Genomic DNA, 22,502 nt, shown 5'->3' on the forward strand with positions numbered 1-22,502 from the left:
TGATTTCTTCCTATCAGGCAACAAGCAAAGTAGAAAATGTGGAGCCCCAGGAAATTTAGACCGAATGGTTTTCAACATGTACTCTTAACTCTGGAAACAAGTGGGGCCAGCCTACTTTGGGAAAGAAAGATTATGAGATCCTCAAAAGTGTCTGTTAAACCAACCAAAAATATTTAAACCGAAAGATCAGAGCATACAATCCCTTTCAAGCCTCCACATTTGACCAAACCCCTCACAAGCATGCGGATGCCAGTGTCACACCTAGCCCAAAAGTTAAATAAACAACCCATGTTCAATTTTGTGGGCTCCACTAACTTCTTTAGGATTAAAAAGAAATTAATTCAAAAATAATCACAAGCCCAAAAGTTAAATAAACAACCCATGTTCAATTTTGTGGGCTCCACTAACATCTTTAGGATTAAAAAGAAATTTCTTCAAAAATAATCACAATTTTGTTGTGATATTATGGGGAACAATTAAAGTTTAAAAAATAAGCACCTTGTTGAAATTTCACCTCCCATTCTATGGAGAGAAGAAATCTTCATCATTCCTGACTGTTAACTATTACATGATAAAAAAAAATTAAAAAGCTACATCAAATCAAACTTAGAATAACCAAAAAATGATGGTAAAACTACACATGGTGCTTAACTTGTGAAAAATTGCAGCTTATGGGAATGCCACAAGATTTCAATAAAGGCTAGGCATAGCAATTGTTGAGTTTCGGTGATTGATGATCATGAAACACAAATCCAGCCTCTTTATTACCAAAAATAAGAAGAAACACAAATCGTCAAATCGAGCCTCTTTATAATTACCAAAAGTAAGAAAGAACCTTATTTTACTCGATAATACTATATATAAAATTAGGAGATGTCCATCACGAAGAACCCGCTTTCTTCTTGATGCTTTTGCCTGAGATTTCTCCACCAAAGAAACTCGTTGCGTTGTATTGACTATTGAGTGCTTTCGTGTGTGTTGTAATGAAATCAATGTACAGAATTACAAGTAACCCAAATATAGTTCAATAAAGATACATAAAAAACAGTCCACCAGTCTCAAAAGAATCAAGTCCCATTGCTGGACCTCAATAAGGAGGAAGGTTGGCCCTTTTGGCTTCCCAACACTGACGCATGGTAGACACTTGAATAGCGCAAACCATCTTGCAATGGTTCACAAAATAATCGTATACACTAACTTCTAGTGTCTCAAAATCACCCTTTTGACTTTTGCCTCAATGACAACCTACAAACAGTCAACTACTTGTTTTGCAGCAGAAAATTAACACACACATGGGGGACACACAACTGCTAAATGCAAGGTTCTCACTCAACCTAATTATATTGTCAACGGTATTAGTCTCATTGTTCTTAACCTAAGGTTCTTTAGGGTATGCTTTGCATCTTCACAGTAGACATATTTATGAAGTCGCTTCGGTTCAGTTTCAGTTTCAGTTCGTAAACCAGCTCAGTTCGTCAAAATGTCCTAGTTTAATTTCACTGAAGTTTCTTTCCATACAATTACCACTATTGTCCATTGATCCTCATACTTATTGACCCTAAAACAGTATAAAGAAACCAGAGGACATTTTGACCAATCAAAAACTAGGAAGACAAGCCTTACCTATTACAACTGATCCTTGAATATGTTTATACATCGAGTCATTTACAACACATTTTATTAATTTGTCATCAATTATTCATATTTACTGCACACTTTTATAAGCAACAATGGTATTTGTATTACCTTCAGAAAATACGAACATAACAAACTATAGATCAACGCCCTCATCAAGGCCTTTAGAACCAATCATCACATTTGAATCGATTTGTTTGTCAAATTTCTTTTTTCTTCGATCTTCAAACTCGTGAAATCCTTCCATCTGAGAGTAGATTTTCAAGCTTTTTTTCAATATATTTTCACTTTTGTAGCTTAAACTGAATATTTGGGAATCAAAGATTAGAGATTACCTGTTGGAACTGATCCATAGATATGGGATTGCCATGCAATGAAATATTCTGTAGGGTCTTGCATTCTTTCAATAAACTTGGAGGAATCTGAAGAAGAAAAGATGCAATAAGATTTATCAGAACAAACTACGTTTCCTGTTAAAGATGAATACTTTGCAAGAAAGCTACCTGTTTCAGGTTGTTATGATCTAAGCACAGTGACTTCAGATTAACGAGACTGCAAACCGAAGTGGGAAGTTCCTCAATGGAGTTTTCTGAGCAATAAAAGAACGATGAAACTTCGAAATACAACTGGCATAGAGGAATAAAAAATTAAGTAAAATGAAAAATACCATTTGCTTGTAGTTCTTCCAAAGAAAAGCAGCTCCCTATAGAATCTGGAAGAGCCTTTAGTTTGTTATGCGACACGTTTAGTAGCAACAACTGCGTTTTAAAAAACTCTAATGAATATTATAACAAAATTATGCGATACAAGTGAATTACATTGACATTTGAAGTATATAAAGTGAGACGCCATAAAACTTATTTTACCATAATAGATTGCTTAATAGTTAACAGTCAAATGAAGAATGGAATACTGAGATGCTATAAGCAGTTACTTACATTGCGCAAGCTTCCTAGGGTTTCAGGCAGGCTGGTTAAAAGGTTTCCAGATATAGATAACCGCTCAAGTCTCACCAATTGACCCACTGAACCATAAAGCAATAAGAAAATTATAAAAAAAAAATCTTATAAATATTGACAAAAAAGTGCACACACATGCATACACAGAGGATCAGTATATAATATATAAAGGGTTTTAAGCTAAAAAGTGTAGGAAGGGCTGAGTTCCTCTCCTCGTTCCATTTTCTATCCACGATCATAAGTGGTATGAAAAGCTGGTCCTCAGGGAACCATGGACGCTGTGTGACTTTTGCAAACACGGATACGTGACATTACACTGAAGAAGAGGACACCACTGATTCTCTTGCTAGGGTTGCTGTCTTCGTCGGTCACATACAATCACATTGTCTCATTTCCACCAAAACCTACTCCAGTCCTTGCCCAGAATTAACATACGGCTGCCCTAGACGCTGGTGCTACAATCCCATACCTAGACCTTAGCGCTAAAACGAAGGGTAAATACGTAAGAAAGCCAATGGTGGTTCCTTAATGTTCTTCTAGGGGTTCCAATTTTGGGGATGAACAAGCAACATAAGGTAAAGCGGTGTTAATAGTGCTTTTAAAAAATTGCAAATTTTGCATAGATTTGCAATTTTAGTTACAAGTTGATGTTTTAACTTAGTGGTTGTTTAGTGTTGCTGCAACCGTTTGGAATTTATAAGGATTTGGTTGACGGAAATTCTTCCTACCCTTTTAGCTGAAATTTCTTTAAGAATATCTTCACCCTATAGAGAGAGAGAGAGAGAGAGAGAGAGAGAGAGAGAGAGAGAGAGAGAGAGATATAAGTACCTTCATCAGGAAAGGTGGTAAGTCGATTCCCATCGAGTATGATAAACTTTATAGACTGAAGCTTCCCGATATTCATTGGAAGACGCTCGATTACATTATTTGCCAATATCTGAAAATAACAGAAGCAGTCACTTACTTTTTTTCTAATTCCAATAAACAACCGTTTAGAAAATAAAAAAATGATAAGTTCTAAGAAAATACAGATTTTATACCAGCCTCTGAATACTCATTAGCTTGCTGATCTCTTCTGGGACATCAACTGCAGTGGCCACAAGACAGAAATGGTGAGCAAAATTACAAAAATGTGTCTTTAACTGTGAGCTTACGCATTTTATAATAATCTGCTATATCAGTTAGAAAGGTTATAAATGTGTACTCTAAGCTTATGTACACCACCAGGGAATCAAATGATATTCCAACAAAAAAAAAGCATTACCTAATTTATTTTGTGTTAGATCAAGCGTCCGTACAGATTTTCCAAGCTCTAGCACTTCATCTGGAAATGACTGTTTCACCAATCACACCAAATCAACGCATTAAACACAACACCTCATGGTTTAATTTAAATCCACGAAGCCTTGTTCCAAATCATAGTCCATAAACCTCCAAAGAAATTAGCTACAAACAAGAGGTAATTAACCATAGTTATTTAAGGCGCTAGGCGCACTCAAGGCGAATAGGCCTCACCTGGGGCCTAGGCGCAAGGCGCAAAAAAAACGACGGCCTGAGACAATTAAAGTGCGCAGTGAAAAAAATAAAAAAAATATATATTATGTACTAGAAAAATAATAATATTCTACAAAGAAATAAACCAAAACATATTATATAACATTTAATATCATTACTTGGAGAATTAAAGTGCAATTGACTTGACTCAAGGCGCAATTGCCTCGCCTCACCTGAAAAATGGGCCTAGGCGCAAGAAAAGATGGCTTTTAACAACTATGTAATTAACTGTTCTACACAACTCAATTTTCATACACCAATATTTGACCCTCTTAGGTCCAATTCTTTTTAATCTTTACCCACATAATAACCAGGAAATGGTATCAGTATCATCCGGAAAATGGTAAAATTCATACTTCTTGTCAAAAAAAAAAAAAAAAAAAAAAAAAACCTCTTATTTCTTCTTTTCACTTTCTCCACTTCATAATTTCAAAGAATCAAAACCATCTCTGTATATGTTAATTTAACAGCACATAAACTACTACCAATTTCTGTTCTAGAATAACAAAACTTCATTTGATCCCACACAAATAAGACACACACCAACAAATCTTATCAACACAAATTTCAATTTCAATTTCAATTTATTAAATCGGAAAAATCAAACAAACACAGTTAATTCTAGAGTGAGAGAGTGTACGTGCCTTCAATTTACCGTCACGCAAGGCTACAATGCCAGTGGCGCGCCATCTAGACAAGCGGCTGGCTTTGGAATCGGCGCTCTTGCTGGCAAAACATCCCATTGAGTAATAACAGCTTGAAATTAGCTCCGGTGAAACTGTAATCGGCGATAGCAGTTAGCAGTTTGAAGATGATGACGACAACAGCGAAGACTTTTTAGATCGTGTTGGGTTTTTCGCCGGTGATGTTTGAGCCGTATTAAACTAGGTCCACACGACGCGCTAAAGTAACGCGACCAATTAAAAAAACCATTATCATAGTTTTGCTTGAAAAAAAAAAAAAAAAAAAAAACGATAGTATAACGTAATTTTGAGCTCGTGGCAAAATTGTATTTTTTCAGGACTAATGAGCGAGTGTTAGGCAGTTGCTTGATATGAAAAACATTAAATCGAGTCAACCAATTAAAACAAAATGCTTCTATAGTTTTGCTAAAAAAAACTAAAATGATTGCAATACTGTGATTTTTTAAACAGGGGCAAAATCGTAATTTTTAGTTGGGGTAAAATCGTAATTGTCAAAAGCTAAAGCAATGACAATACTCTAATTTTTAATCAGGGGCAAAATTGTAAGTTTGAACAGGGGCAAATACGTAATCTTTTATTGGGGTGAAATCGTATCATACTCGGTCCAATAGGGGAGTGTCAGGCAATAGTCTGGCACTGTTCCCCGACACACCTAAAAAAAACTAAAACAATACTGTGATTTTTAAACAGGGGCAAAATCGTAATTTTGAACAGGGAAAATTTTATAATTTTAACTAGGGGTAAACTCGTATCATATCCGGGCCAATAGGGGGTGTCGGACAACAGCCTGACACTATTCCCCCACACACCTTTTAAAAAAACTAAACGATGTTAATACTGTAATTTTTCACTAAAGGCAAAATTGTAATTTTGGGCTAGGGTTAAACCGTAATTTGCCAATATCTAAAATCATGGCAATACTGTAATTTTTAACCAGGGGCAAAATCATAGTTTTTGAACACGGAGCAAATTCGTGATTTTAAAATGGAGGGTAAAATCATAATATACCCGAACCAATGGGGGTGTGCCTAGTTAAGACCGTGGGGTATGGTGGGGCGGGGGTTTGGGGCATGGGTTGACACGTGGATTAGGGGGCACTCAATACACAAACCCAAGTTATAGGGGGTATGGTGGGCGTGGCTGGGCTGGCGTGGCCAAGCCACACCAATTTTTTTTAATATAGAAAAAGTATATCATACTTTACGGCTTAACGTACTTCACGTACGACAACATGCGTAATTTGTTCCATAACATGACTGATTAATGTTTTCAATATGCGTGATTATTGTGTTTCAACATGCGTGATTTTGGATTTTTGAGTTATAACGTGCGTGATTTTAAAATGAACTTGCGTAATTACCTGTCGTACGTGATGTACGTTAAGCCGTAATGTACGTTAACCTTCCTCTATATATATATATATATATATATAGGACAAAGATCTGTTAGGAACCACCCTTTATTGCGAGAACCGCGAGAACCAGTGTGAACACAAACAGTAATACCTAAAAAAATCTAAAAAACACCCAAAATTTTTTTTTTTTATTTTTTTACTATTTTTTATATAAAAATCGTTACTTTTAGTATCCAAAAAAAAATATTTTTAATTTTTTTAAAAAAAAAAATTTTTTTTGGCTACTAAAAGTAGCGATTTGAACATAAAAAATAGTAAAAAAATAAAAAAAAAATTTAGATTTTTTTTTTGATTTTTTTAGATTTTTTAGGTTTTTTGGGGGTTTAGTTTTTAGCATTTTAGCTGGGGGGGGGGGGGGAGGGGTGGGGGGTTTAGGTTTTTTGGGGTGGGGGAGGGGGGTTTAGGTTTTGGGGGGGGGGGGGGGGTTAGGTTTTTTTTAGGTTTTTTTGAGGGTTTTAGTTTGTAGCATTTAGCTTGGGGGGGGTTAGGTTTTTTTTTTTTTTTTTGGGGGGGGGGGGGTTAGGTTTTTTTTTTTTAGGGGTGGGGGTGGGGGGTTTAGGTTTTTGGGGGGTGGGGGTTAGGTTTTTTTAGTTATTTTAGGTTGTGTTCACATTGTTCTCGCGGTTCTCGCAATAAAGGTGGTTCTCGCATGAACCTTACCCTATATATATATAGGGGATGGTTCAAATGAAAACCACTTTTATTGTGAAAACTCGAAAACTAACTAAAAAAAGCCTAAAAAACACACAAATTTTTTTTTTCAATTTTTTTTATAAAAATCGCTAGTTTTTATATATAAAAAAACTTTTTTTCAAAAAAAAAAAATTTTATGTAGTGCACATGTGTAATAATACACATGTGTAGTACACATACATATGTGCAGTATTACACATGTGCACTACACAATTTTTTTTTTTAATTTTTTTTATATTAAAAAACCTGCGAAATTTTGATTGCAAAAAAAAAAATTAAAAAAAAAATTTTTGTATGTTTTTTTGGCTTTTTTTAGTTAGTTTTCGAGTTTTCACAATAACTAGTGGTTTTCATTTGAACCTTCCCCTATATATATATATATATATATATATATATATATATATATATATATATATATATATATATATAGGGAGGGGCTCATGCGAGAACCACCCTTATTGTGAGAACCAATGTGAACACAACCTAAAATAGCTAAAAAAACCTAAACCCCCCACCCCCCCCCCCCCCAAAAAAAACCTAACCCCCCCCCCAAAAGCTAAGTGCTAAAAACTAAAACCCCCAAAAAAACTTAAAAAAAAACTAAACCCACCCCCCCCCCCCCAAAAAAAAAAAAAAGAACCTAAACCCCCCCCCCCTCTCAAAAAAAAAAAAAAAAAACCTAACCCCCCCCAAATAAAAAAATAAAAAAACCTAACCCCCCCCCCCAAGCTAAAATGCTAAAAACTAAACCCTCAAAAAACCTAAAAAAATCAAAAAAAAATCTATTTTTTTTTAAATATTTTTTATGCTCAAATCGCTACTTTTAGTGGCCAAATTTTTTTTTTTAAATTAAAAAAAAAATTTGGCTTCGAAAAGTAACGATTTTTATATAAAATATATTAAATTTTTTTTTGTGTGTGATTTTTAGCTATTTTTAGGCATTTTTGGTGTGTTCACATTGGTTCTCGCGGTTCTCACAATAAGATGTGGTTTTCGCATGATCTTCTCCCTATATATATATATATATATATAAAACCATTAAAAACTACATAAACATACATAATAATTATCAAAATAAAAAACAATCATTCTTCGTCGTCTTCGTCGGTTTCGAACCCAGGAATCGTTGAAACATGATCCACCAAATCAGATTGAAGGTTGTGATGTATATCCCTTGACTTGATCAAAAATTCATTTGACGCTTTATCTTGGTGTGTAACTGTTACATTACGTTACCTGGTTGGGGTCATCGTCGTCATAGTAGGTAACGGCCGCTCTACCTTCATCCTCTAAAATCATGTTGTGAAGAATGATACATGCGTACATCACGTTTCCAATCAACGTCTTTACATGCAACCATTTGGACCCTGTTAAACTTTGATCTCTTTGGATCTATGGTACCGTGTCTTGTGAACGATTTTACGAAAACCCCCCACTCCGGGTAAATCCCATCAATTAGGTAGTACCCATACACGTACTCAACCCCGTTTACAAAGAAAGTTACTTTGGGTCCTATACCATTTACCCGATCATTGAAAAGGGGCGAGTGGTTTATGATGGTAATATCATTATGTGAACCTGGCATATCGAAGAACGCGTGCCATATCCAAAGATCTTGGGACGCAACCGCTTCAAGCATGATGGTTGGCATCCCGTGAAATCCACTCGTGTGAGCGCCTTGCCATGTAGTAGGACAAAGTTCCCAAGGCCATTTCATACAATCTAAACTACCTAGCATCCCGGGTAGCCCATGATAATCTGCGTGATGTTCCAATATTTGTTGCATGTCACTGAACGAGTGCTTTCTCAAATATCTTTTCTTATAAAGTTCTAAAATACACGAACAAAAGTTGTGAGACTTTCTCTAGCTACACGTGCAGACATTTTTAAATAGTCATCCATAATGTCTGAACTATTTCCGTACGCTAACTGTCTAAGTGCGGCCGTGACCTTTTGCCACGTACTAAATCCTAATTGCCCGGTTACATCCGGTTTTTGTTGGAAATAAACATACTTCTCCTCAAGATCTCTAGATATCCTTAAAAATAAGTTTCTACTCATACGACAACGACGCCTAAACATTTTTTCATCATACTTAGGTTACGCTAGAAGTAATCGCTTACCAACAAATTGTTAGCGGTGTGCCGTTCACGAGCGATGTACCTCCTCCGTTTAGGTTGCGGAGTCTCTTCCTCATCGTCTTCCACGATAGCTTTCACCACCGTCACGATCGTCTGTAGAAATATTTCCGCACCATCGTCAGATGATGATCACGATTCACTTGAACTTGAAGAACTCATGTCAAGATTGTGTTTTATGTGTTTGATATTGTGTGAGCAAAATGTTAAATATGGTAAGGTATTTATAAAGGAAAAAAGGTTTTTTTTTTTTAAATGCCCCAACGGCTAGTTTGGTTTGGCCATTGAGAGCCCGCCATGTCATATTCATAGACCCGCCCCACGCCCGGCTTTAAACTCCTGCCCCTTGGGCCACGCCGAAACCCAAGCCCACCCGGGGTGGTGGCTTGGGCGTTTTCAGCCCACCCACGCCCCAACCCCCCGCCCCATACCCCATAGTCTAAAGCATATGGACGAAACACGCATATAAATAAAGTTAACCAATAGAAGGAAAACTTAAAAAAAAAACTAATAAGCTAAACACGTATATTAGCGAAGTTAAATGTTTAAAAATAAAGTATAAAAAGCTACGACCAATGAAGGGTGCCAGATAGCTGCCTGACACTATTCCCGGCATTGTAATTGTAGTGTATATGTATATAAATTAAGCCATTAAGGTATGTATTACGTAATAATTTTTTAAATACAAATTTGGATCACTGACGGACTCTAGGAGTATCATCACATCACGGAACTATCTGATCATATTTATCTCCACTAGGGTTGATGAAATGGTTTGTAGAATCTTAAATGATGTATTGAATGATGATATAACAATATTATTGGATGGTGGATTGAAATTGGTGGTAGGTTCAACTAGATGTCTAGATGGACGCCTTATCCTTTTTAAGTTGAAATTGAATAGAATTAGTATTTAGGAGTTAGGACCATCGCTTTGCGACAGGGTCGTTAAATCAAATAAAAATAGATGTAAAAACGTTTAACCAGAAGTTCTAATTTAATTTGTCATGTTTGGGTGTCAATGTAATAAAGACATCTAATGTTGATGAGGATAACATGATATTATACTATTATCGAATTATTCATTGGTTGTTAATTTCTTTATTTTGTTTTTATCTGGATTCAAGTGCTGCAATGATTTTTTTATTAATTTAATAATTTTTTTCTTACACCTGAATTCATTAGCTGATTTAGTTTTTTATTACCTTAATGTTTATATTTTAAGGATAATTTAGTTTTTACTTAAAAACTTAAGTATGTAGTTGTGTTTGATTTTTGTCCCTGACATTCCGTTATAAGTTTTATTAAAACGATGTGTTTCATATGAATTTGAAGGTTACATTGTGACTTGCTTTTTTTATTACAATCAACTTAATTTCAAACCGGGTTTTTGTATAATGTATAAATTATCGAAGCATGGGCTTAGAAGTCGTCGACGCTACTTCAAGGTTTAATTTATTTATTAGTTTTTTCCGTTTTTCTCTTACAACCTCTAAAATATGTTAGTTTATAAAATTTAGAATTTGTCGTTTGATGTTAATTTTTTTCGTTGGGTAAATACTGGTGTACATGTCATCGAAACCAAACCTCACAAAGTTTAACACCCCGCCGCGCGTGAGTAATATATTGCTAGTTATAACTTATTTATCATGTTAATTTTTTTTCATAGCCTTTTTATTAAAGAAAACGTGGTATCAGTCAAAACAAATTTAAGATTGAAAAATGTAGCATGATCTTTATGAGTTGACTAACTTCAAATTCAAATGGGACACGACAATTTTTGCATAATAACTGTGTCATCAAAGTTTTTCGTAATAGTTACAACTTATAACAACTTATCAAAGTTTTTCGTAATAGTTACAACTTATAACAACTTATGTGAGGTCTCCATAGTCCATTATTTATTTTTTTTTTTTATTTTCAATCTAATCACAAACAAGAAGGATTGTTTATAAATCAATATTGTTGCATACAATTATTTGTACTATTTTTATAGTTAACTCTCTAAATATATAAGCTATTCATGAATTTTATAAATTTACATGAAGCTAATAATCCGATTTGTTAGATTCCAAATTATGTAATATGTTAATTTTGATTAAAAAATACAAAATCTATCTATACTATATAATAAAAGAAACCAATTATGGGACACATGTCATTCATTGAATCCATCTATTTTTTAGTGTTTTTGTGTCTATCCTACTTAATTATAAATAATTAATATTAATTAAAACATAACTACAAAATTAAATTTAATATAAATTTAAACAATTCGTATAAGAAATGGCTCATATTTTATCTCAGCAAGATCTAACGATAAATATCGATTTCAAAGACGATTAGACTTAATAGGCTTAATAATATATACAATTTGATTTATCCACTAATTCATCTTTAGTCGCTCAAGTTTTACGTAATAACATATTTGTTTGTTTTTCATTACTTACAATCCCCTTAGCTAAGGTTTATTACCATTTAGCACAATTTCGATAATAATAAACAGAAAGTTCATTCAAACACATGAAAAATATTATTTATGATTAATAGCACGTGGCTTAAATCTATCCGTACTATATAATAAAAGAAACCAATTAGGAGACACATGTCATTTATTGGAGTCATCTATTTTTTAGTTTTTTCTGTCTATCCTACTTAATTATAAATAATTAATATTAATTAAAAATAATTATAAAATTTAATTTAATATAAATTTAAACAATTCGTATTAGAGATAATATAATATTTTGAAATATTAATATAATGTAAATGATTTATTTTATTAAACTAAAGTAGTTAAGGGTAGAATTTATTTCAAAAATGTTTATAAGGGGTAAACAAAAACATTAATCAATGTTTATTGGTTTTCTATACTTTTATTACATGGTAAACAAAAACATGAATCATTTACACTATGTTTACGTGACATTTTTAAGAACCATCACCGCAATCACCCCATCCATCATATATCGAGTATATCCGTTAATTTTTTTAAAGATATAATTTTTTACTAGATTCGTTCAACCCTTATAATAAACGGGGTTTTTTAAAGATATAATATTTTTATTATTTACTATACAAAATTATTGATTGGTATATAAAATTACATGTGCTCAACCTATACAATACATGACGTTCTTAAAAATGTAACTTTTTTCATTATTTAAAATATAAATTAAATTTACTCAACCCATACAATACACGGGGTTCTTAAAGATATAACTTTTTATTATTAAATATATAAAATTACATTTATTCAACCCATGTAATAAACGAGATTTTTAAAGATATATTGTTTTATTATTTGGTATGTAAAATTACATTTATTCAACCCGTGTATTACACGGGGTTCTAACCTAGTATATCTAATAAAGCAAACCATTGGGGGACACATGTCACCCAATGGTGCAAGCCAAATAAGCAGCCATGTCATCATCCATGTGGCACACCTCATAGTTGAGGATTGAATCTTGCTTCTCATTTACGCTATACTCTCTCTCTCTCCTCTCAAAACCCTAATTTGAACTCTCTTTCTTCTCTTCTCTGGCTAACACGACGACTAAACAAGAGCCAATAATTTTGATCAAGAATCAACGGATTTGAAGACAAATCATATACGGTACTCTCTAATTCGAGTATTTCATGATCGATTATAGGGTTTAATTAGATCTAATCTTGCAGGAAATCAAATCCTCGAGATCAAATCGGCGATTTAGTGAAGAGGTATAATCAATCTTCATTAGATAATAGTCTACATCGACGGTATTGATTCTTGATTCCGATATCCCCATCTTTTACATACGATTTCATTTTCTTTTATTGGATGTTTCAGATTCAATGGTTTTGAAAGATTCTTTGTTTGTTAGATTATCATACGCGATTGATGTTATTGTGGTGTACAGTTTCTTTTTTAGGGTCTGTAATATCCGATTTTGATTTTGGACGGATATATGTTTTGTGTATTAGGGTTTTAATTTTTTTGTTCATGTATTGTAATTTGTTGATTTTTATTAGCAGTTTTGGGTTTGTTGTGTGTGTATACTGGTTTTTTACATGAATTCAATATGTAATAACTTAACCCTATTTTTTAGGGTTTGAAATCTGATTTGTTGTTGTTTTGTTATATGTTTTTGATTTTTACATGAATTCAATATGTAATAGCAGTTTTTGATTTTGTTACAAGTTTTGATTATGTATTTAGGGTTCATATGATTTAGGGTTTGATTTCGTATGTGATTTAACCCCTGTATGATTTCAGTCAAATGTGTATCTATTTGTATCTTCACCCGCAATTCCATTCGTTACTTGCTGTATTGTTTCTTTAGATTTGCAATCCATTGTTATAACCTCAAGTATTTGAACAATTGTGCTTATTTGGAAAGTTAGGTTTCTAGAAACCTTATTTGTTGTTAATATCTGTATGATTTCATTGTATGGATTGATATTGTTTGAAGATAGTTATGCTATTATGGATGATGATGATGATTGATTGATGATGATTCTAGAAAGCAATAAATAATCTTTAGTGTATCGCTTTTATATATTCTGTTCTATTGCCGATTTGTTTGTACGGTGGTAGTTTTTAGGGTTTTGGAATAATCATAGTGGAATAATTTGTGTTGGGGCTGATTTATGTTGTATTGAGTGTATTTGTTAATGATATTAGTTAGTAGTTTGTTTACTATGTTTTTATCTATTTTTTATCATTTCGATTTCATTACTGATGTTTCAGTATCATATAGTTTGATATATGGTTTTAATATATCGTTGTTTATGTACTTATGTGGTTATTGAGTACGGTAAATGGACCTATATGGTTTTATCTGGTATTGTATGATGTTTTGTAATGGTCATTTGTTCATTTATGCTTTGTTTTTCACTTTAACTCTTCTTATGAAACTGTGAAACTTTTTATTTATGTGTTTTGAATATCACAAAGAAGTAACATTTAAAGGGTTATTTATGCATTTTTGATCTTCTCAAAGAATATGATTATTTAACAGATTTATTATGTTTTTATATGTTGATGTAATTATTTACACATGAAGTTTACCTAATTTATGTTTACAACAGTTCTCATAACCTTTACCTAAATTCGCATAGGTTATAATCAACCGTTATTATTTTATTCAGTTCTCATAACCTTTACCTAAATTCGCATATGTTTACATCAGATTCAATTGTTTTTGTTAGATTGTTTGTTTGTTAGATTCAACGCGTCTCTAATAGTCGATTTTGATGTTGGACCCTGTTTTTTTTTTCCTTTTGTTTTAGGGTTCTAAATTATTTGTTCATGTATTGTGATTTGTTGAAGTTACTGTTGTTCATAGCTGATTAATTTTTTAATTCCTTTGTACAGTTTTTTTTAGGGTATGTAATAGTCGATTTATTGTCAGTTTTTGTTTTTACTGATGTTCATAGCCGATTAGGGTTTTAATTGTACAGTTTCTTTTTCATGTTCGTTAATAGTCGATTTTGATGTTGGGTGTTTTTTTTTTGTGTTTTTGGGTTTTAAATTCTTTGTTCATGTATTGTGATCTGTTGATTTTACTTTTGTTTATAGCCGATTAGGTGTTTAATTCCATGGTACATTTTCTTTTATAGGTTCTGTAATAGTCTATTTTGATTTTTATGTTCGATATATATATGTTACTCAGTACATTATCATGCAGATTCTGTTATTTGTATCAATTATTTGCTGATTGAGTGTATGTAATGTTCAGTTTTGTTTGTGCTAAATTAGGAGTGCTAGATGTTGATGCGATTAGTTATAACGGTGTTGTTTTCTTTACTTTGTTGACATTTAGGTGTCAATCTGTATATCTAAGTCCGGAAGGTTTTTGATGGTTTATATTTTGGCAAATCTTATGTTATAATTAGTTGTTATTATTTTATTTAGTATCCATGTTTGTTTGTTTTTTGATTTAAATATGTAATAACTGAATTAATCATCTATGGTACTCTCTAATTAGAGTATTTCATGATTTTGAACAAAATCAAATATGCTATAATCAAATCGGCGATTTAGTGAAGAGGTATAAGCAATCTTCATTAGATAATAGTCTTCAATTATGTCCGACGGTTTGTTTTTTTCTTTTTAGGGTTTTAATTTCTTTCTTCATGTATTCTGATTTGTTGATGTTACTGTTGTTCGTAGCTGATTGGGGGTTTAATTTTTTTGTTGAGTTTATTTTATGGTGTCTGTAATAGTTGAAGTTAGGGCGGTTACTTGTAATGGTGCTGTTTTGTTTAGTTTGTTGACATTTTAGTTTGAAACTGTATTTTAAAGTTAGGTGCTTCTTTTTGATGGTTTATATTTTTGCGAATCTTATGTTAAAATCATCCGTTTTTTTTAATATTTATGTTTCTTTATTACTTTAACTACATATGTAATAACTGAATACTTTTTTGATATCGTTTTGATGTAGTAATTGTCTGTCGTTTGTTACCTATATTTGTTACTTGTAATGGTGCTATTTTGTTTAGTTTGTTTACATTTTAGTTTGAAACTATATTTTAAAGTTTTGTGCTTCTTTTTGATGGTTTATATTTGTCCAAATGTTATGTTAAAATTATCCGTTTTTTTAATATTTATATTTGTTTATTTGTTTAACTAAATATTTAATAAGTGAATACTTTTTTGATATCGTTTGATATTTTCTTTGATGTAAAAGTTGACTGTCGTTTGTTACCTATATTTGTTACATGTACCTGTTTTGATATACAATTTGGGGTTGTGAAAGACAACAACTTTGGAAGCGAGATGGTGTACGGATTCGCTGCGCGTGTGTGGAAGTGCGACAGAAAATCGTTGGTGAGTGTTGAAATTATAATCATTTAAAGAAAAAAAATTAATATGGTTTAATATAACACTTTGTGATTACTGTTATTATAATTGCATTTAACGATACTTATATTTTCCGTTGCAGAAACTTCCTGCTGACTATGGTGACTGGATTACGAAGTTTGGTTATCCAGAGAAAAATGCAATCATCAGGACCCTTGATGGGAGGACCTTTGAAGTCAAAGTGTTCAAGCTTGCAGGCGACTATTTTTTTTACAATGGCTGGTTTGATGTTGTCTCATCTTTGAAATTACCGGACGATTCGTGGGTTGTTTGTCAGTATGAAGAAGTTTTATCTTTGTTCCGCCTATTCCACTTTTATCAAGACATTTCTCTAGCACCATCTAACTACTTCTACTACAAACCTAAAAATGATTTTAAAGACCGAGACGACTGCATGGTAATTGAACTATTACGTTTTTAAATTATTTTATCTTTGCGTTAATTCGTTTTTTTCTATTTCGGCTATACCATTGATCCTGATACTGTTTTATTCTTTGAGAAGATCGTGAACAGGTTGTTTGTTCATCACTCTATGCTGAATATTTGTCCTTCAGATCCGATTTTGATTCGTTCTGCTGGAAATCATAAATGGGTTGTTCGGATGGAAATTTTAGACCATAACATTTACATTACCACAGGTTGGAGTCGGATCAAGGAGGAGATGTCGATAACTGATGATCATCTGTTGTATTTGAAATGATTGATCGTAAGACGTTTGAATTGAGTGTTTTTTGTTGTAAGCCTGCCCTTCTAACTTACCCGCCTGAACTTTCTGTTATCAAAAAAGAACCAACTGATGGCGTAGTTGAAGTGTCTGATGATGAGGTACCTGATGCGGTTGCTGGACCTGTATTTGAACAGAGTGTTGATGACGAAGTACCTGTTACTTTTGTTGTTGACAGTCATTACGTAAGTTTGTATTATTTACTTCTTCATACCATTAATGTATGTTAAGTGAATCCAGTTTAAATCATTAGTTGTAGGAAAAACAGTTTTAATGGTATTTATTATTAACATTTATTATATTCTCATATGTAGCGTCTGAAGAAGAAGTGGGCTCAAACTCATAGTTTAGATCGAAAGATGGATTTGATCATTAAGGACAGCGCTGGTCGAACATGGGATGTAGCTATTGGTAAGGAGTTTTCGCAAGGCTGTCCGCGATTCAATGTGACCGGTATGAGGGAGTTTGTTAGAGACAAATGGTTGGTATACGGTTCTTCGTTTCAGATGGTATTTGTTAAAAGTAAAGGTATGTTGCTTTATAATTGACTTGGTGAAGGTTCATGGTATGTTTTGGTACTATTTTCAAGGTGTGATCGTTAGTATACATTTAATGGTAGGTTTTTGTTGTGGTTGTTACGTTAAACGTATGTGATGGTAGATGTTGCTGACACTTTTTTTGGGCCGTTTATGTGTGGCCGAAGAACTTAGTTGTTGAACATATTTGATTATAGATTGGTAGACGTTAATGTTATTTGTTTTGCTACATGTTTGTGGTTAATATTCTATGTTTTTGTGAAATAGTTAGTGCTTCAAAATTCTATGTATCTTAATTTAGGAAACAAGTAAAGTATTCATCATATTAAACATCATTTAAGTACATTGTTTGATTAGTGCCAACTCTATTATTTTATTAAATACTAGTGCTAATACCCGCGAATTTCGCGGTGTTGAGAAATGATATGTTTATTATTTTTTAAAAAAAATTACGTTTATACTGATCATAAAGAAACTATACGCATGGACTTATTATAGAAATCTGAAGTTGAAAATTAAAATCAAAGAAAACCGAAAAAATAAGTAAATGAATGAAATACGTTTTTCTGATTTCAAATATAAACGAAAGCCTATTACTCTAATATTTCTACTTGCTGGAGCTTCGGAACCAATAACCTCGAATTCGTTTTTGACCAATTGAAAAAACAATCATCACCTATTATATCATGACATCCAACAACACCGTACCTATCGTAAACAAAATATATGAAAATTTTTTATTAGTAATATATTGAAATACGTTGACAAATAAAGTAAAATAAAAGTAATCAATAACTTGAGTAATCGATTGGCAAACCTTGTTTGACCATCAATAAAATAAGTGTATATAAGTTATATGTACGCAAACCTGCCGAAGAAGCATATGGGTTGTTGGCGTAGTATCCAGGAGGTGCACCCCATGGTGGTGGAATATAGCCCATGGGCCGAGGATGGGGATTGGGGATGTTGGTTAATAAATAAAATATCATTGGTGGGTATGATCCAATGACTGATTCTAAAGAAAAGAAATTAGAAACCATCTGACCGAAAAGTTATCTCAATGAGCCAGTCAACCAATACGGCTTCATCGTCTCATTGATGTCTAAAATGTTAGTTCATATAGAGTAGGAAAATCAAGCTACAATTCTACAAAAAATAATAATAATAGTAATTAGACTCATCTGGTTATTGAATATGATTAAACCATAACTTTCCTTGTGTAGCAGTAAGAAAGTCAAAGGAATTCACATAGTTTGGCCTTTTGTGCAAGCCTAAAGGACTAAAAATTCTAATTTGTTTTATAATAACAATGTAATAATGCTAAAGTTCAGTTAGAATTTAATTGAAATCATTTTAAAGAAGTTAAAGCATTTAGTTTTTAGCAGCAAGAAAGTCAAGTAATTAGCAAGTTTTGACTTTTAAAGATCAAAGGAACCATATACACCCATCCTTCTAAAATTTGCATAACGATCTTCAAAAACTCTACGACTGTAAATTGGTTTATGTAATTAGATGACTGCAAGTTGATTCCCACTAAAAAAATAACCATGAGAAAAAAAAAGTCAATAGAGGTGGTACTTCTCTACCCATTTTTTACAAATCATTTGATTTCAGTCGTCTTATATCTTTAATGTATGAAAGCTAAAAAATTTTAACCAAAAGAGTTGGAGTAGTTTAAAATGCATTCATATGCATAAAACCTTTTGATTCACTTTATTTTAAAAAATAGATTATTTTCGCAAGAGTACAGTTTTGTAATCATATTTTAAACATTAATATTTTTTTTAATTTTCAAGAAACATAAAAATAAAAAGGCGTTTGCAAGTTGGCTCAACCTAACTTGAGCGACCCAAACTCACTTTGACTTTTAACCCAACCCGCTTGACACACCCAGATTTCCATTACTATCTTTTACTCAAGTATAGTACCATCTCATTGTATAAATTATATGTGATATGCAGATAAGAAATTTTGTGTTCCAAATTGATAATTCTTTAAACTACAGACCATGGATAAGTATTAGATTTCAAGTATTTAAAAGTTTTCACGCTAATATTACTCGTCCATTGTTATCATTCCCAAGAACTGGTCATACATACTTGAACCTAAAACACTAATGTTGCCCGTCGACCCATAAATTCTTCAGAGCGGGACGACAGACCAGGTATATAGACCCATAGAGAAAGTGTCTCAATACGCCTTGTCAAGGGTATTTAAAAGATAGTTAATGCCTAATACTCAGTTATTTTGAAACCTTTTTATGTGGAATAAATAAAGTAATAAATTTGTACCTCAAAGAAATCCATGTAGACTTCCCATTGCATGATGGTACAAATCATTTGTTATTCACACACTGATGCCTTGAAGTCTCCCTGCTCTAATCTAAACACCATATGTTCATAAATTTAGAAAATTTTCTGTATTTTAACCATAAGATGGGAGCCTTAATTATTGTATAAATATTGACTTATAAAGAAGATGAATTTATATATAAAAAACAAATTAATATATTAAATCAAGAGCACACTAATAATATATCAAATGAAAAGATAAAGATATTTGCAGACTTACTCGACCCAACTATTTTGACCCTAGCTAATAGTTACCTGTTTTGACCCGCTACTTGACCATGTTAAGTAAATGGGTCGAAAAGTGCAACCTCCAAGAAAAATTACAATAGACGATTTGAAGGATGTCAAAAGCTCGATAAGTAGAAAAGCAAAGAGGGACAATACCTGCTCAAGTGCTGGAAGTCAAAGTGCTCTCAAACTCCTTCAGCAAGGTCCACTGCCAGGTATCGCATAAAAGAAAACCAAATATTTTATATAGTTAATTACTATAAAACCACATGCATCATTATTGAATTAGAGGAAAAAGTTAACAAAGTAAGAACATGCGTTCAGAATGAGGAAACTGAGGAAGTATGTGCCTTACTGTACAATCAAGGTATCTTATTGCCTTTAACAAATTTTAATGCAAAAAAAAAAAAAAAACACCAACAGAGAAGAAGAGTGTAACCCCGAGTTTGATGTTGTGAACCTTTACCTTTATCATCCTTAATTATCCCCTTCCGATGTGTTAGGATCGCCTGAATCAGTGTGTATGAGAATTACGTACATGCTTAACAAAGGCTTATTTAGTGTAAAATAAGCTATAAGACAATATGTACCTGAACACTCAGAATTCAAACTCACCTTATAATCAGTGGCGGAGCTTGAACTGGCGGAGCTTGAACGGAAACTCGGAGGGGGCGGACTCTAAAAATCCAAAACAGTGGGGGTCAGGCTCTTAAACATCCAATATTTACACTACAAAAAAATCGTAAATTTTCGATAAAATTAACACTGCACGCAAAAAATTGCTGGGGGCCGGGGCACTCCAAGGCCTCCGTTATCCTAGGCCCCTGCTTATAATTATTGGCGATCAAACACGTTGTGAATAGGAGCACTGGTAGTTGATGTAAAAGCTTCATTTAATACAAAATAATAAAAAAAATCTGAATTTATATATCATCATTGCGGTCGCTAAATCAAAAATACGCACTATTAATAACTCGATTTATCACTCATGAAATTGACATATAGAACAACCATCAGTACATAAATAACAATAGTTTAATAACAAATTGGATGGAAAAGAACAAAACGAAATATAGATCTCACATCAAAATAAAAATGATGATAATAAAAATATAGATTTTTTGTGAGCACTTTATATAGATTTTGGCATGTTAATTTTAATGAAAAACACTTTAACATGCCAAACAACGTTCCACATCGATGTCCATAAAACCCAACAAACCTAACCAAATAATCAAAGAAACAGGAGATCAAGATCATGGCACATACCCGACAACCTCTGATCATCACCATCATCGGGTTCGCAGCAAAACCCTAACCGCTGCAGAACCAACGTTCTACATCTTCAGGTGGGTTTGCAGGAGAACCTGAATGCTAAAAATACAACATCAAAGTGAAAAAAATCATAACCTTAAGATTAGGAATGCAACTGAATCAAAACATGTTATTGAAAAACCCTAAAATCTTATCATTACCCTTTAACTTATAATAAACAAAATCTTAGGAAAACCCTAAAATCGGTATGAAAATATCGACCATGTGAAAAAATCGAAATAACAAAATCAACATTAATGCTAAGCAAACAGATCGAATGCTACCTCTGACGGAAGAAATCGACGGCAATTTTTGTAATTTGCAGCAGTGGAGGAGACACTGAAAATTAGGGTTTGTGAATGATGAATCAAGATTAAACAATATGAAAGACGAATCATAAAAAAACATATGTGGATCCGATCTAGGATAGAAAAATAACTTACAAAGAACAAAGAATCTAGGGTTTGATCCTGGATAGTAGCAAAGAACATTAGAATAAAACATTATAGGTAATTAACATATACAAACCTGCTGATTGAAGACGAATGAAGGATTGAATGTATGTCGCAGATGGATGGGATGAGAGAAAGGGGTTTCTGGAGAAAACCCTAGGATCGCGAGTGAAAATCTGATGAATTTAATCAAGGATTGAATGTTAAAGAATGATAAATCATCATTTTTAATCGAAATTATGTGTGAACTAACATTGTTTTGAAGATTAATTTGAAAATCTTAATGAGCGGCGGTGAAGAAAGCGTATGAGAGAAGAAGAGTAAATGGGAAAATTGATCGGTTTATTGGTTTAAGTATGGACCGAAAAATGAGGACCCGAATAGAGTAAGTGGATCCCGTGTCGGGTTAATTCAAGGGAAATGAGGAGAATGCATATTTTGGCGGGAAAATGAATTTTAGAGGCCCTAGGAGGGGGACATGTGTCCCCTAATTAAGGCTTTTATTAGGTTGTATAGATAGGAAACAAGTAAAGTATTCATCATATTAAACATCATTTAAGTACATTGTTTGATTAGTGCCAACTCTATTATTTTATTAAATATTATTATAATAAACCGTCAGTTTTTTATAGATTTATGTAAAACAAAAATTTAATATGATTTTGTTTCCTTTTTTAAATTGTATAACTGACTATAATTAATTTTTTAATAAAACCGTTTCATTTTAATCAATTTAGGGTTTTCCTAAGCTTCATTGAATATCTACAATTGGAAATTTTATTTTAAATATGCTACTATTTTATACATAAAAAAGGTTTGGTTAGTGAAATAAAAATTTATAAAGGAAATAAAATAAAGTTTGTACACTGAAATAATTGAAATATTTTTTGACATACAGTTTAATCATTTATTTATATCAAATTGTTTTTTTTATTTTAATGAACATTATTAAG

General features: G+C 32.6%; 1 protein-coding gene and 1 long non-coding RNA gene across 7 annotated transcripts; both read right to left on the minus strand.

The window, feature by feature from the left end:
- Positions 1 to 1,587: 1,587 nt before the first annotated feature.
- Positions 1,588 to 5,066, minus strand: LOC110908825 (plant intracellular Ras-group-related LRR protein 7). Its single transcript, XM_022153812.2, has 9 exons — positions 4,793 to 5,066; positions 3,859 to 3,928; positions 3,635 to 3,681; positions 3,423 to 3,531; positions 2,574 to 2,659; positions 2,303 to 2,393; positions 2,139 to 2,224; positions 1,971 to 2,057; positions 1,588 to 1,882 (listed from the first exon to the last, which is right to left on the minus strand). The coding sequence occupies exons 1-9, from the start codon at positions 4,889 to 4,891 to the stop codon at positions 1,772 to 1,774; spliced, it is 786 nt and encodes a 261-aa protein (XP_022009504.1). The 5' UTR covers positions 4,892 to 5,066; the 3' UTR covers positions 1,588 to 1,771.
- Positions 5,067 to 17,712: 12,646 nt separating this feature from the next.
- Positions 17,713 to 21,890, minus strand: LOC110905655. Of its 6 annotated transcripts, none has more exons than XR_004867869.1 (8): positions 21,803 to 21,890; positions 21,626 to 21,705; positions 21,541 to 21,567; positions 21,382 to 21,436; positions 21,053 to 21,157; positions 20,399 to 20,461; positions 20,250 to 20,292; positions 17,713 to 19,991 (listed from the first exon to the last, which is right to left on the minus strand). It is a non-coding gene; the product is annotated as an uncharacterized LOC110905655 (long non-coding RNA). The 6 variants fall into 6 exon arrangements; XR_004867866.1 differs by having other exon boundaries at positions 17,713 to 19,586; positions 19,940 to 19,991; positions 21,541 to 21,705; XR_004867870.1 differs by lacking the exon at positions 21,541 to 21,567.
- Between the last annotated feature and the right edge of the window lie 612 nt (positions 21,891 to 22,502).

Source organism: Helianthus annuus, chromosome 9 (genome assembly GCF_002127325.2).
Source record: "Helianthus annuus cultivar XRQ/B chromosome 9, HanXRQr2.0-SUNRISE, whole genome shotgun sequence".
NCBI lineage: Eukaryota > Viridiplantae > Streptophyta > Magnoliopsida > Asterales > Asteraceae > Helianthus > Helianthus annuus.